At 38.4% G+C, this 13,903-nt stretch overlaps 1 protein-coding gene across 1 annotated transcript in view; it reads right to left on the reverse strand.

Annotated features, from left to right (window-relative positions):
- The window catches only part of LOC109414805 (serine-rich adhesin for platelets), a 96,879-nt gene that overhangs the window by 27,612 nt on the left and 55,364 nt on the right, over positions 1 to 13,903 (reverse strand). Inside the window, exons 9-12 of the mRNA XM_062842200.1 lie at positions 8,967 to 9,144; positions 8,731 to 8,896; positions 1,101 to 1,478; positions 61 to 1,039 (exon numbers count right to left, since the gene is read on the reverse strand). Of these exons, the coding sequence (XP_062698184.1) occupies positions 61 to 1,039; positions 1,101 to 1,478; positions 8,731 to 8,896; positions 8,967 to 9,144 (1,701 nt within the window). The remainder of the gene's footprint in view (positions 1 to 60; positions 1,040 to 1,100; positions 1,479 to 8,730; positions 8,897 to 8,966; positions 9,145 to 13,903) is intronic.

Genomic DNA, 13,903 nt, shown 5'->3' on the forward strand with positions numbered 1-13,903 from the left:
AGTTGTAGGAAATATGAATGATTGAAAGGTTTACATAGTGGAATTGGCTTATGCTCATACCGTTTTCGGAGTCTTCTTCTGAGGAATTGTAAGTTTTGTCGGTTTCGTCGGACGGCACCCGCTCCAAGCTGGACATCGTTCCGTATCGCTTCATGCCGGTGTTCAGCGCACGGTATGGCGGTTCTGCTACCTCGTCTTCCGGAGAGTTATCGGGAGAGTACTCGTCGTTATCCGGTCCGTTGTCTTCGTTGATCATGCCCAGCTGTAAGCGATTGGAGTCGCTCCAGTTGAGAGACATGGGTTGTCTATTGTTGTTGCTATTTAGGGCGTCGGGAGTTGGTGGAACCACTGAAATGGTGGGAACCGCTTCGAATGGATCCAAATGAACGAGCGATGCCGCGGGGTTGATCTGAGCCAGACCGATCAACATTAACGACCAGTCTTCGATGTTGTTGTTATCGTTGGAATCACATTTGTTACTATCACATCTGCTGGTGCGCAGTTCGTGTGTGGTGATGTGGTGTCCGTTGAGCTTGGGAGAGCCTGTATTGGCGTTAACTTCGTTGACATTCTTCAATATTTTGACCCGTTCGTGAAGAACCTCATCAGGACTGATAGTGGTCTTCTCGAAGTCTTTCGGAGTACACTTGCAGTGGCAGGGCGTTTGGCACTTGGTCTTGTAGTTGTTGAGGCTGAGTGCTGCTGGAGGCGAATGTTTATGTGAAGCCTTGTGGGCAGAATCTGGAGTATCTGGATAAACTGAGGTCACGTGAGTTTCTTCCACTTTCGTCGGCGACTTGCTCTGCATTGTTAGGGTGCTAGTGGAAGAAATACTGGAGTTTGAGTTTGCATTTTTGTGCAAACTGCTGGTGGTCGTCGAGGAAGACACACAACATCGGATGGATGATGTCTGACTGTGCTGTACTGTTAACGAATTACTGCTGGGTGAGTTCATACGGCTCTTACAGTTCTTATGACACTGCCGACAGACGGATATAGTGTCTACCTTATTGCTAAGAGGACTTGAGCGAACGGTTATCTAGATCGTAAAGAGAAATTTTGAGGGATCGTTCTGAGAAATACTTCCACGTCTCACTTACCTGACTATCCGAGGTCGTGCTTTTCGATACACTTCTGTTGTCATCATCACCATCGTATGTGGAACTATCTTCCAGGTGGGCTTCGGTCAACTTGAGGTTGGACCCTGTCCCGTTTATTGCTTTGCACACATTTCCATCGGTATCAACCAACTTCAACTCCTTGGATCGATTCGTGACCTGTTCAACGGACCACTCTTCAATTGCTGCTTCTGGATCGGAATCGATTGGATCGGACTCCACTACTTGTTTGTCTAGCTGTCCCTTCATCCACTGGGCCAGATGCAATGCACTGCCCTTGGGGACACCTGTTTTGTTCAGGTTCCTACACTTTTCATCGATCATTTCCTCTACCTGCTTGGGGACCTTACTTGACCGTGACTGCACTCGGGACACAGCATGGAACAGAAAATGAAAGAGACACACAGACATAGAAAGACAGAAATAGAGACAGAGAATTAGGAATCTAGTCTATGTCTAAGTTGACGCTAGAATGAATCCCATACCTAGCAAATAAATTGAACGCTTGTCGGTCTTACTGGGCAAAAAGCCAAATGTTTGCGAAAACCCCTAACCTAATCCAAACAATGCGTGAGTCCGAAAACAAAGCATCAATCCCCAGGGGGTCTCTTTTAGAAGTGTGGTCCGATCACAATCGATTCCGAATTCCGCTGAACAGAACGTAAAAGCAAATGCGGCCCTAGTTTTTCGCGCCAAAGCAATAAAACCAACAAGCGTTTAATTTGTAGGTAAAATAGGTTTATTTGCACGCTTCAGCACTTAATATCTAAAAAAAACTGGTATGCTCAGCTAATGTTTCTCTATGTTCATGTCATTGAGTTTGTTCTTTAATTTCCTTAGCTGCTCGTTTGAACGGAAGAGGTTGCACACTCAGGATTTATACTGTCTTTTCACTGTTTTAAATTTGTAATGATTGGCATTGTCAATACTGCATACAGCGTCAAGTGCTTTTCTAAGACATTTTCATACAATTCGATTCGACATCACTATCTAGTTGATTAGTTTCTTCATCGAACAATTGGAAAAGCTATCACGACATGTATATTTATTAAGAAAAAATACGTTTCTGATGAGTTTGTTACACACGGCAATACTGATTGGACTTTTTGCCTAAATTCTATTTTATGTTGTTTTTTTTTATTATGAAAATGCTTTGGCATATTGTATTTTGTATGATTTGTATGTATTAATGAAATTGAATCTGCATGTTGCTTCAATTGTTCGACCACTTTCTTTTCAATTACTACCCTTTTCACAAATCTACTTCTCACGTAATACGTTAAAACAAGTACAAAAACAACCTAATGTTGACCACAACAAACGGGAACAATAACATATCAAACATGACGAGCTACGCTTCTGTTTCGGAATATCCTAAATTCGATGGTATTTGTCGTTACCCAGATTTTAAATCAGACTTTTTTGTCACTTTGTCTTCCATTTCGAAGTTCCTACCGCATACTAACAAGGTTATCTACTACTTGAAATAAGAATAAGTTGCATATTTCTACAATAAGTACACATATCATTCGGAACGATTTTGCCCTTGAGAATGTCTTTGGTCTTACTTTTGATTGGAACGTTTGTTAAATTCTTCGCAAATTTGGAGCTTAGTTCATGCTCTCAACCATAATTATAATTTTTCATCAACAAATTCGTCAGTTTACAAAGAGCCTTCTCACTTTTCAATGGTGCGTGACAGATTCCCAACATCCAGTTGAGCATATTTTCCAAGATTGTCATTGTCTTTCGAAGACTGCCAAACACAAAGAACCCACAAACGCGAAACGTTCCGATGACTACCACTTTCTTAAAACTCATATCTTTCAATTTTTTTGAACTTTCTTTCCATGATTGTTTTACGGTTTTCGCAAACCAAGATCTGTTGATCAACGCAACTCAGGTATACAGCACGAAGAGGATTGGATACCAAAAATTGATTATCTAGGCGCTAGATGATGGGATCGATGCGGTGATGATGATGATGATGATTGTTTGTTCTGGAGAAATTACTATTTTCGCAGTTTTATTCCTCTCAACGAAACTGGTGATTGACTAGCTATTGTCTTGCCACCTAATGCAATGCTTGTTGTTAACTTAAGGACATTGAGCGAGACACGCAAATTTCTGAAATTTTAGCAACTTTTTGCCTCGAGTACCGCAAAAAAGTATTAAAATAAAAATTGGCAACGTTCTGATTGATGAAACATTTCCTTCAGGGCGTATCTTGTTGTTAATATCGGCTTTGTGACCATAATTGGCTGTAACCGCATAACTGTCCCATATAAATAGTGAACCCAGCAAAGATATGCCATTGCAGACAGATAATTTGCCATCATAAACAATGTAATGTAGTGTGCCAACGTATACATGTGATAAGAAAGGTACCGAGGCTTATTGTGTGTCAATTATATGTGAATAATCACTAATTAAAATGACCTGGTGCACTGGATCAAAATTCAACCATCGCTCAACAGTAATGACAATGTCGCAACCTTCATTTGTAGCGACAATCCACCCAAGGTGGCATAGGTTTGTCCCAGCTTGAGCAGAATAGAATAAAGTTCGTACACCACGAATTTAGAAATTTTTGAAAATTTCATAGCCATTTTCGAGCGGTTACTTCGAGTCGGTAAACACTGCAACGCTGTTGAAGATCTAACATCAAACAGTTTCGATTTTGGGTTAATAATAATCGAGTTGAAAAGTACGCAACAAATTCAGCCTCCGTTTTGTCTCCAACATAAGTTTTCTAGAATATGTCATTATCTGTTATTAGTTGGGATAAAGAGTAATCGCCACACCTTCTTTGTTGTTTGCTGTGTGCCTCTTTTGAATGACCTGGTGTGATAATTAAAGCTCGTCAGTATCACTCTGAGAACTAGGTATCGAATCCCAGTCCCGTCATACTCACAAAATGTGATTTCTTCCTTCAGAAGAGAAGAGCCCCGAGATAAACTAGCATATGGCTAAAAACCTCGTTTATACAGATAAAAACTCTAATTAATCCAGCTAGCGGTGATGGCGTCTTTCTCGTGCCTTCGAAAACCCATTTCAACAAAACTCAAGTGATATGGTGATGAATATCGCTTTTTCATACGTTTAACAAAAACCATTTCATGACACTAGAAATCATATCGTTTATCTGGCTTTTGATGTTTGAGCCTTAAACTCTTAAAAAACTGGAATTTTGAATTTTGAGCTGCTATTTTGGATTGAAGTTGGCTATCCTGGACATTCTAGTCACCATTTTTGGACTCCAGACTTTTTACCCATACCAGATATACCCATATTGAATGGTTTTAGAGCCTAAAGCTCCATTAAACAGCCGGCATCTTGGATATTGGACCACCATTTTGGACTCCAAAAATACTGCCTCTACTAAATATACCCATATTGAATGATTTATTAGCCCAAGATACAATTCAACAGCCGCCATATTGAATTTCGGGACGCCATCTTAGATTTGCGATTGTCATCTTTAATATTCTGGTAACCCTTTTTGAACTCCGGACATATTCTTCGTATTGTATATACTCATATTACCTAGCATACTGCATATTGTGTTTCAGAGCCTAAAATACCATTAAACAGCCGTCATCTTGAATTTGGAGCCACCATCTTGGATATACTGGTCGCCATTTTTGGACTCCAAATATACCCATATTGCATAGTTCAAAGGCATAAAACGTCATTAAACAACCGCCATCCTGGGTTTTAGCCGCCATCTTGGACATTATGATCGCCATTTTTGGAGTCCAGACATCCTTCCTTTACCTATAGTGTATGGTTTAAGAGCTTAAAACACTATCCAAAAATCCAAGCCATTTTTATAATCGAGACTTCTTCCCCATACTAAATATACCAATACTAGTTTATTTGTGGACGCAGTAGCGCCCTTGGCAAGTGTTTTTTTTTTTTTCAATATAAACGGTTCATGTGTTATTCACGCTTGTAGATTTTAAATAAGAAAAGCATTACATTTTTCTCCGTTTTGAATAGTTTTTTATTCGGTGAAATCAATGCAGCTTATATTGTCAGATTTCTTGAAACGCAAACACCGCGCGGTTGTTGGAATGTTTCAAAAAGGGGCTTTACACAAAAGTTCACGCGGTCTATCGTTTTCGAAACGCCGCAATGTTATTTCCCATAAGGATGAAGTAAACAGGTAGTGAAAACCTTTCGGAAGCGATAGACCGCGTGCACTTTTGTGCAAATCCCTAATTATTTACATCTGAAAAAAAATTTGGGTGAAGTCACCGGACAGACAAACGGAGCTATCTGTGTTATCTGCTGCATTCGGTTGTCTAAGAGTGACAGATTCTTTTCTGCATTAAAAAACAAAATTTTCAGCGTCTGTTCTCTGTGATTTTAAAAAGTAAAAAATAATTAAAATGTCAAATATTTAAAAAAATGAACGTCTGTTGTCTGTGATTTTTTTCATCAAATGCCGTGTCTGGTTGCCTAAGGTTGTCTGTTTTGTTTTCTGCATCTGACAGTAGAAAAGAATTGAAGTGTCAAATATTAAAAAAAATAAAATTTTCAACGTCTGTTGTCTGTGATTTCTTTTCATCAAATGTCGTGTCTGGTTGTCTAAAGATATCACTGGTTTTGTTTTCTGCGTCTGATAGTAAAAAAAAAAACAAATAAAGAGTCATATATTTAAAAAAAATTTCAACGTCTGTTGTCTGTGATTTTTTTTCATCAAATATCGTGTCTGCTTGTCTAAGGTTGTCACTGGATTTGTTTTCTGCATCCGATAGTAGAAAATAATTGATGTGCCAAATATTAAAAAAAAAATCAATTTTCAACGTCTGTTGTCTGTGATGTTTTTCATCAAATGCTGTGTCTGGTGGTCTAAGGTTGTCACTGGTTCTGTTTTCTGCATCTGATAGTAGAAAAGAATTGAAATGTCAAATATTTAAAAAAATCAAAATTTTCAACGTCTGTTGTCTGTGATTTTTTTTTCATCAAATGCTGTGTCTGGTGGTCTAAGGTTGTCACTGGTTTTGTTTTCTGCATCTGATTGTAGAAAAGAATTGAAATGTCAAATATTTAAAAAAAATCAAAATTTTCAACGTCTGTTGTCTGTGATTTTTTTTCATCAAATGCTGTGTCGGTTGTCTAAGGTTGTCACTGGTTTTGTTTTCTGCATCCGATAGTAGAAAAAATTGAAGTATCAAATATTAAAAAAAAATCAAAAACTTCAACGTCTGTTGTCTGTGATTTCTTTTCATCAAATGCTGTGTCTGCACTGAACGGCGGCTTGCGGTGAAAATTACTATTCTGAGGGTTAATTTAAATACACAACGCCACTAAATTTGTGCAGACTTGCAGAGTTTCGTTTCAATTCAACAGAATTATGTTTTCAATTTTACCATGGACTCGATTTTCAATTAAAAAAAGTTTCTATCGGCAACCGGATTCGAATCAAGAATTTTGATATCACCAGGCTCGCACGCTGGTTGTCACGCTGCCAACCATGGCTGTCTAAGGATGTCACTGGTTTTGTTTTCTGCATCTGATTGTAAAAAAAGAATTGAAGTGTCAAATATTTTATTTTTTGTTAGAATTTGCCCGCGTGCTGCGTCTGGTTGGCTAGTCACCGGACAGACAAACAGGGCTATTATACAGAAAAAAAAAATAGTTTAAGGGCCTGAAACTCCATTTAACAGACGCCATCTTGCATAGGCGCCAACTTGGGGGCGCAAGCATGGTTTTGCCCCCCAATATTTGAAAATTTTCCGATTTTCCAATACAAAAAATAAAAAAACAGGCTTTGACCCCCTCCCCCCTAAAATTTGACCAAGTTGGCGCGTTTGTCTTGAATTTGGAGGTTGTTCTGGATGCTATTATTGAAATCCTCCCCATACCAAACATACCCATATTGAATGAATTATTATTCCAAAACACCAATGAACAGCCGCCGTCTTGAATTTTGGGATGCTATCTTAGATTTCAGATCGTCATCTTGGATATTTTGTCGCCATTTTTGGACTCCGGACACATTCTCCATATTGTACACATACCCATATTACATGGTTTAGACCTAAAACACCTTTAGACAATCGCCATCCTGAATTTTAAGCCACCATCTTGGAATTTTGATCACTATCTTGAATATTCCGGTCGCCTTTTTTGCGATTGATGATTTTAGGTGATTTTAGAGCCTAAACCTCCATTAATCAGCCGTTATCTTGAATTTTGAGACTCCATCTTGTATATTCTGGTCGCCATTTTTGAACTCTATTCATCTTCCCCATACCAAATATACCCATATTGCATGATTTTCAGCGTAAAACACAATTATACAGCCACCATCCTTATTTTGGAGCCACCAATTTGGATTTTAGACCGCCATCTTGGAAATTCTGCTCGTCATTTTTGGAGTCCAAACATTTTCCCTATAATAAATACAACCATATTGCATGGCTTTAGAGCCTAAAACACCATTAAACAGCCACCATCTTGAATTTTGAGCCGCCATCTTGAATTATGGGCCAACATCGTGGAATTTATAGTCTCCAGTGTTGATTTCTGCACAACATTAATTAACTATGCTAAAGGTTCTAATGTAACCAGTTAAATGTCAGACATCTACAATCACGAGTTTCGTTGCGTAGTTCAGATCCTGCATTCTATTGTAGTAAAATCCTTTTTTCAATTCTACCGATTGCCAACACACAATCCCCTAAATCCTTCACTGTCGTTCTCCAATCGTCTCCTCATCCAGTAGATCGCACCCGGCCCAGTTTTCGTTGCTGCTGAAACAGATCTGCAAGTAAAACTATAGATCCAGCAAATTGGGTGGTGTCGGTTGCGTGGGCAACATTCCAAACGGATCGTCATCCCCGATAAACTCCGTCTCAGTTACATCTTTCCTAAACGATGGATCGTAATTAACCTGATGAAAGTCCAAATCCAGTTCCAGCAGATCCCAAGAGCCACCGTAGCCACTAGCCAGCAAGTACTTGCTGCAGTCATCCTCTATCGGGGAAACGGCTGCACTCGGTGCGGAAGAAGTTTTGAAATCGTTCGAAAACGTCTCCGAGTTTCTGTGGGACGACGAGGGAGACACATTCGGCGGAGGGGTATCCGGAGTGTGGACGTACTCTCCGCCGAAGGATTGATTGTCTTCCGAGTCATCGGCACTGTCGATGAACGATCGTCCCACGGAACTCAAACTGAACTCCACAATCGAGCGCATGTTTTCCCGGGATCCTCGAGAAAAGCTGTTCAAAATACGGTCTCTTGTCGAGATCGGGTTTCTGTTTGAGTGATCTGTGGCATTTTCCTCTGTGTAATTCTCCGTGGCATTTGGCGTTTTGACTAGATAGTTGCTATTCACTTCGTCAGAGTTGGTTTGGCTAGTGGACTGATTGGTGCTATTTGTACTATTGTTCAACATTAGTTCGGGCAGCTCGGAGATGGAACCAGGAACTGTTGACAGTGATCTGTAACTTCTGGTTTCCAAAGTGCTGCTCCGGGCAGTAAAGTTCGAATATTTCCTGGCACTGAACCCTAACGTAGCGGTAACCGGATTGGAGGTGATGGTATTCGACAGAGACGACACACTACTACAAGAGGACGCTAGACCTAGGCTAGAACACACCTGTTGATTCTTGAGATGGATGCTGTCCAGCGAAGGAACCTTGACGGATGCCATCGAGGCTGCTGCCGTTCCAATGTCTCCGATGGGGACTAGTGTTTGCAAGATGTCCGGCGAATCCAGAGGGCTGCTAAGTGGGGTCGATCCAAGGGTGGCGTTCACTAGGAAGCTGGAAATAAGAAAGATGACAAACAAAGGTTAAGTTGCGATGCATGAATCATGTCAATCCTGGAGCTTACATTTGTCTCGTGAGAAGGTTTTGCCATACTGCTTTCAGCTCGGTAGATGGCGCACGCAACACTATGCATCGTTTCTTGGAATTTCTTTTGGGAGTTCTTGTTAAATCGGGTGCACAGTGAACGGTTGGACTCTCAATTTGGCGACCGTTTGGGTCGGTGGTTATCCGGAACTCGGTGTCTGTAAAGATACATTTTTTATGTATAAATTTAGCGAACTTGAGCGCAGCATGGATCGAATAATGCTGTTGAACAGCTTGGAGAAACTGTAAAAAAAGTTTGCCTAAAATCTCAACACAAATAAATGTAATTCAGAATCATCATAAGAATGATACTGTCACATTCTTGATATTTAAACCAATTTTCTGAATAAAAAAAAACCGAAAACCATGGGATCCTTTGAAACACTTTTCTAAAATCAATTTAGGCGTGATCCATCCGACCATTTGATAAGTTTAGCATTAGGTCTTAAGATTATAGTTAATTACACAACGTTATTAATGGGACATCCTAGAGAACATCTTCACCTGAGTTTGGAGGAACTATAAAACTCGGTAAAATGGAGGACCAGTTCTATTTATTTCTGTTAATTTCTGTCGAAAACATTGGAAGATATTTTTAAAAGTTTTCACAACGTTCAAATAAGAAATGCAGGAATATGTGGTCTTGAAAATAAACCTGAATGTATTGGAGTAAATATAAAACAATCGATTTGATTCGTTTAATTCCAACAAATTATATTGAACCCGATTCTCTTACTAACATACTTTAAAATTATTGCTATTCTTGCCTCAAATTTTCGAGTATATTTTGTTAAGTTTTTCCCAAGGTTGTTAGAATAAATGTGCAGGAATTTCCATCCGAAGTTTTCGTTGGAATTTCTGCGTTTGATGAACTATAGCAAGAACTTTAGGCTTATTACTGGAACAGTTTGAGATAATTGTAGAAGACATTTGTGAAGAAACTGTAGCATATCTTGAAAGAAATTGTAATGTTTTTTTTTTCGTATAAAAGGATAAAATTTCATGCTTTATTCCCGCCTAAATTTCTGTCAGAATTTCAGGGTTTTTATTTTTCAAAGATATCCGCTAAAATTTTTTCAACACTTTGTATTTTTTTCCTTATTCTGTTGGGGAAATTAAGCCACTGCGTCCAATAAGCTGAACTTTTGTGGCACTTCGTATTAGAATTTCTGCTAAACATAGCCCTATGCAATTTCCATTGCTCCATGAAATTTCACCATGCATCAACGATTTCAAAATTTTGTCATTTTTTTTTTTTTGAAAGGCTCAAGTAATTCTGTTAGCAGACGCGTTAGAACTTATGTGCTCTTAAAAGCATGATAATAGATCAGCAACTCCTTCTGAGATGACACAAAGGATAAAACTAGATTTTTTTTGAGCTTTCGCAAAAACAACACAAAGGATTGCGCTTCAAATTGAACCAAATTTTTGTCAAAGATTTCTGCTATAAATTATCCTTGAAATTTCTCTAGGGACACTGTTATGAAGTCCGTTTAAATCTATGGAATCAAATTCCACGAGGGCGATCAAATTATATCTAGAAAGAGGGCTGCCGCAACATTCTGATCCCGGGCCCAAACATTTGTAAATACAGCCCTGTGGCCACTGTTCCGCGTGTAGTTCTGTTCTTCGGAGTAAGAGCGTTCGCTAACTGGATTGTTGCTTAAACCCAATTATCGAGTGAAAGCTGTACAGTATTCCATAGTCAGAAGACCACAATATTGTATATTCCTTTTCATGACCAAAAGGACAATTTGCATCATCAGTTGGCCATTTTTAATCTTGCATAACTTTTGAAAAGGGTCTGAGCAAAAAATAATGAATAAATTAAGAAAATATATCTACTAGACCTGTTCACTTTTTTGACCTACCCGTGTCACATCAAATTATCAATCCACATGCAAAAACAAGGCTTCAGTCCAAAAATGAGCCAAATTGATAAAGGTTTAGAGGTGTATCAAATCGATTTTATGTTTTTTCGAGCATTTTCACGAAAATGTACTCCAATATCCAGAATATTGCACCGAGAAGGTACCTAAAATACCTTTAATAAAGTTAGAACAATACTCTACAACTTTGCCGAAGACACTAAGGTGTTTAAATTGCGTATTTCAAGGTTATTCAACAATTTCCGTTTAAAAATCACGAAAAAATACAATATTTTTATGATTTTTCATGTAAAAGTCATGAAATTTTACATTGTTTTACGTGACTAATTTAATGAGCTATTGCTCCTATGTGTTACGATCATTTCGTCCATACATCATTTTAGTATAGGAATTCGTTTTCATTGACTAATTATCAAAAGTTTGCCACGTTGATACTAAAAATTGTACAGTGTTGCCAGCACAAAATAAAACAAAGTTACCCATGATTAAAACGTCATTACACTTCCTTGTCTCATCTGCACCAGTTTCAAATTGGTGCAAATGGTTGAGCATGAGATTGTCGATTCGAAGATTCAAGGTTCGAGTCCTGGAATAGGATTTTTTGCGTCTCGATCCAGCTATAAGTTAATGAAACTACGCACTGCATCTCATTGCAATTTGACCTCATAGTCTTGTTTCGTAACCGTAGAGTGCATAGTAAGAATGAAGTTTCCCTTCATCGTGTAGTTGTGTTGATTTGTGGGTAGATAGATACAAGTAAGCTCCACCCACAGTTGTATGAAAAATGTTGCATCCAGAAGCAGTTCCATCATCGTATTGAATTGTTTTAGCTAAATTGATCGTTATCAAACAGAAGCTCAATATATCGCCCAACTGATCTCGTCGACACGATTTATTGTCAACAAGTAAACTAAATATCTAACTAGTCCTGGAACGTGCTGGGTAATTCTCGCTGAGACCGGCCCACTATTTACACCTTGTTTTCAAAAATGTTGAAAGTGCCGATTTTCTGAAAGCCCTCGCCTAAAAAGTAAGAAAAATGCATTTGGTTACTCAAATTGATGGACCCCCCGTTAATTAGAGCCGCAGCCATTTTTGCAGACCCCTCGATTTTGGTCAAATGGTGGCTCATTTAAATCGTTATTACTCGAAAGTTTCTCCAACAACCACCTCAAAACGAATTGTTGTTAAAAAGAGGAAAGATAGAGCTACTATTTACAATAATAAAAACTTGGGTCGGCCATATTGATTTTGGCTGCCATCTTGGATTTTTATACCAAAACATTTTTTTCACCATGAGGGCAACCACCGATTTTCAAAATTTTTGCATCAATTGAAAGCTGGGGCATTTATACATAACATATCAAAAAATTAGAGATGTCTTTTTCTTCTTTCAAAAGTTTTCTGCAGTTTTGTAAATTAAGCCACGTTTTCTCCATACATTTCCATGCGCACCGGCAAAGACATACAACAGCATCCGAGTTTACGCCTGCATGTATACACAAAGGCTCGTGCCGCAAAATTTGGCCAAATTGGAGATTCGTTTCCGTTTTTGCCTGTTTCTCAATGATGCGGGCATTGTTTTTATAACTTTTTTAGTGTTTTGAAAAGCTTAAACCATCAGCTTTCCATTAGTGGGTTCAGAATTTTAATTGGTGTTCGTAAACACTGCGAAATAACGCTGCATTTATGTAAACGGTCTGCATCGGACCCAGTGCGCAAAAGTGGCATGGTTTACAAAACGGCAGATAACTTTTGAAAGAAGAAAAAGACATCTCTAATTTTTTGATATGTTTTGCATAAATGTCCCAGCTTTCAATTAATGCAAAAATTTTGAAAATCGGTGGTTGCCCTCATGGTGAAAAAAATGTTTTGGTATAAAAATCCAAGATGGCGGCCAAAATCAATATGGCCGACCCAACTTTTTATTATTGTAAATAGTAGCTCTATCTTTCCTCTTTTCAACAACAATTCGTTTTGAGGTGGATGTTGGAGAAACTTTCGAGTAATAACGATTTAAATGAGCCACCATTTGACCGAAATCGATGGGTCTGCAAAAATTGCTGTGGCTCTAACTAACGGGGGGTCCATCAACTTGAGTAACCAAATGCATTTTTCTTACTTTTTAGGTGAGCGCTTTCAGAAAATCGGCACCCTAAACATTTTTGAAGACAAGGTGTAAATAGTGGGCCGGTCTCAGCGAGATTTACTCTGCTTAATTGGTAGGTCTCGATCATTATTATTTGGGAGATTGCTAACTGCTACAAAGAATGAAAAAAAAAGTTTATCATGTATGTGAGCTTGAACCTGGGACCTTCTGATCCGCAGGCTCGAGCCTTATCATCTGCACCATTTCTGATACTTAAATCGAAAAACATTAGAATACGATGGCATGACGTCTTCGTGCTGGTAACTCTGTGCGATTTTTAGTATCAACGTGACATACTTTTGATAATTAGTCAATGAAAACGAATTCCTACACAAAAACGATGTATGGACGAAATGTTTGTTATACAAAGGAGTAATAGCAAATTAATTTAGTCACGTAAAATAATGTAAAATTACATGACTTCTATATGTAAAATCGTAAAAATATCGTGTTTTTTTTGTGATTTTTTAACTAAAATTGTTGAATAATTTCGAAATACGCAATTTAAACACCGTGTGTCTTCGGCAAAGTTGTAGAGTATTGTTCTAACTATATCCTAACGGTATCTCCGGCACCTTTTCGGAGCAATTTTGTGAATTTCTGAGTAACTTTCTGTGAAAACGGCTAAAAAACACAAAATTAATTTGATACACCTTTAAATCTTTATCAATTTGGCTCAATTTTGGACTGAAGACTTGTTTTTGCATGTGGATTGATAATTTGATGTGTCACGGAGAATCGGAGAAAAAAAGTTTCAAAGTGAACAGTTTTAATATCTACGAAACAGTTTGTCCGATTGATGAGCTATCTTCGACAACATCTTTGGAAACTCATGGAGCTTTTTGAAAAACGTATACACAGCCATTGTATGTTTTATTT

This window comes from Aedes albopictus, chromosome 3 (genome assembly GCF_035046485.1).
Source record: "Aedes albopictus strain Foshan chromosome 3, AalbF5, whole genome shotgun sequence".
In the NCBI taxonomy this organism is placed as follows: Eukaryota; Metazoa; Arthropoda; class Insecta; order Diptera; family Culicidae; genus Aedes; species Aedes albopictus.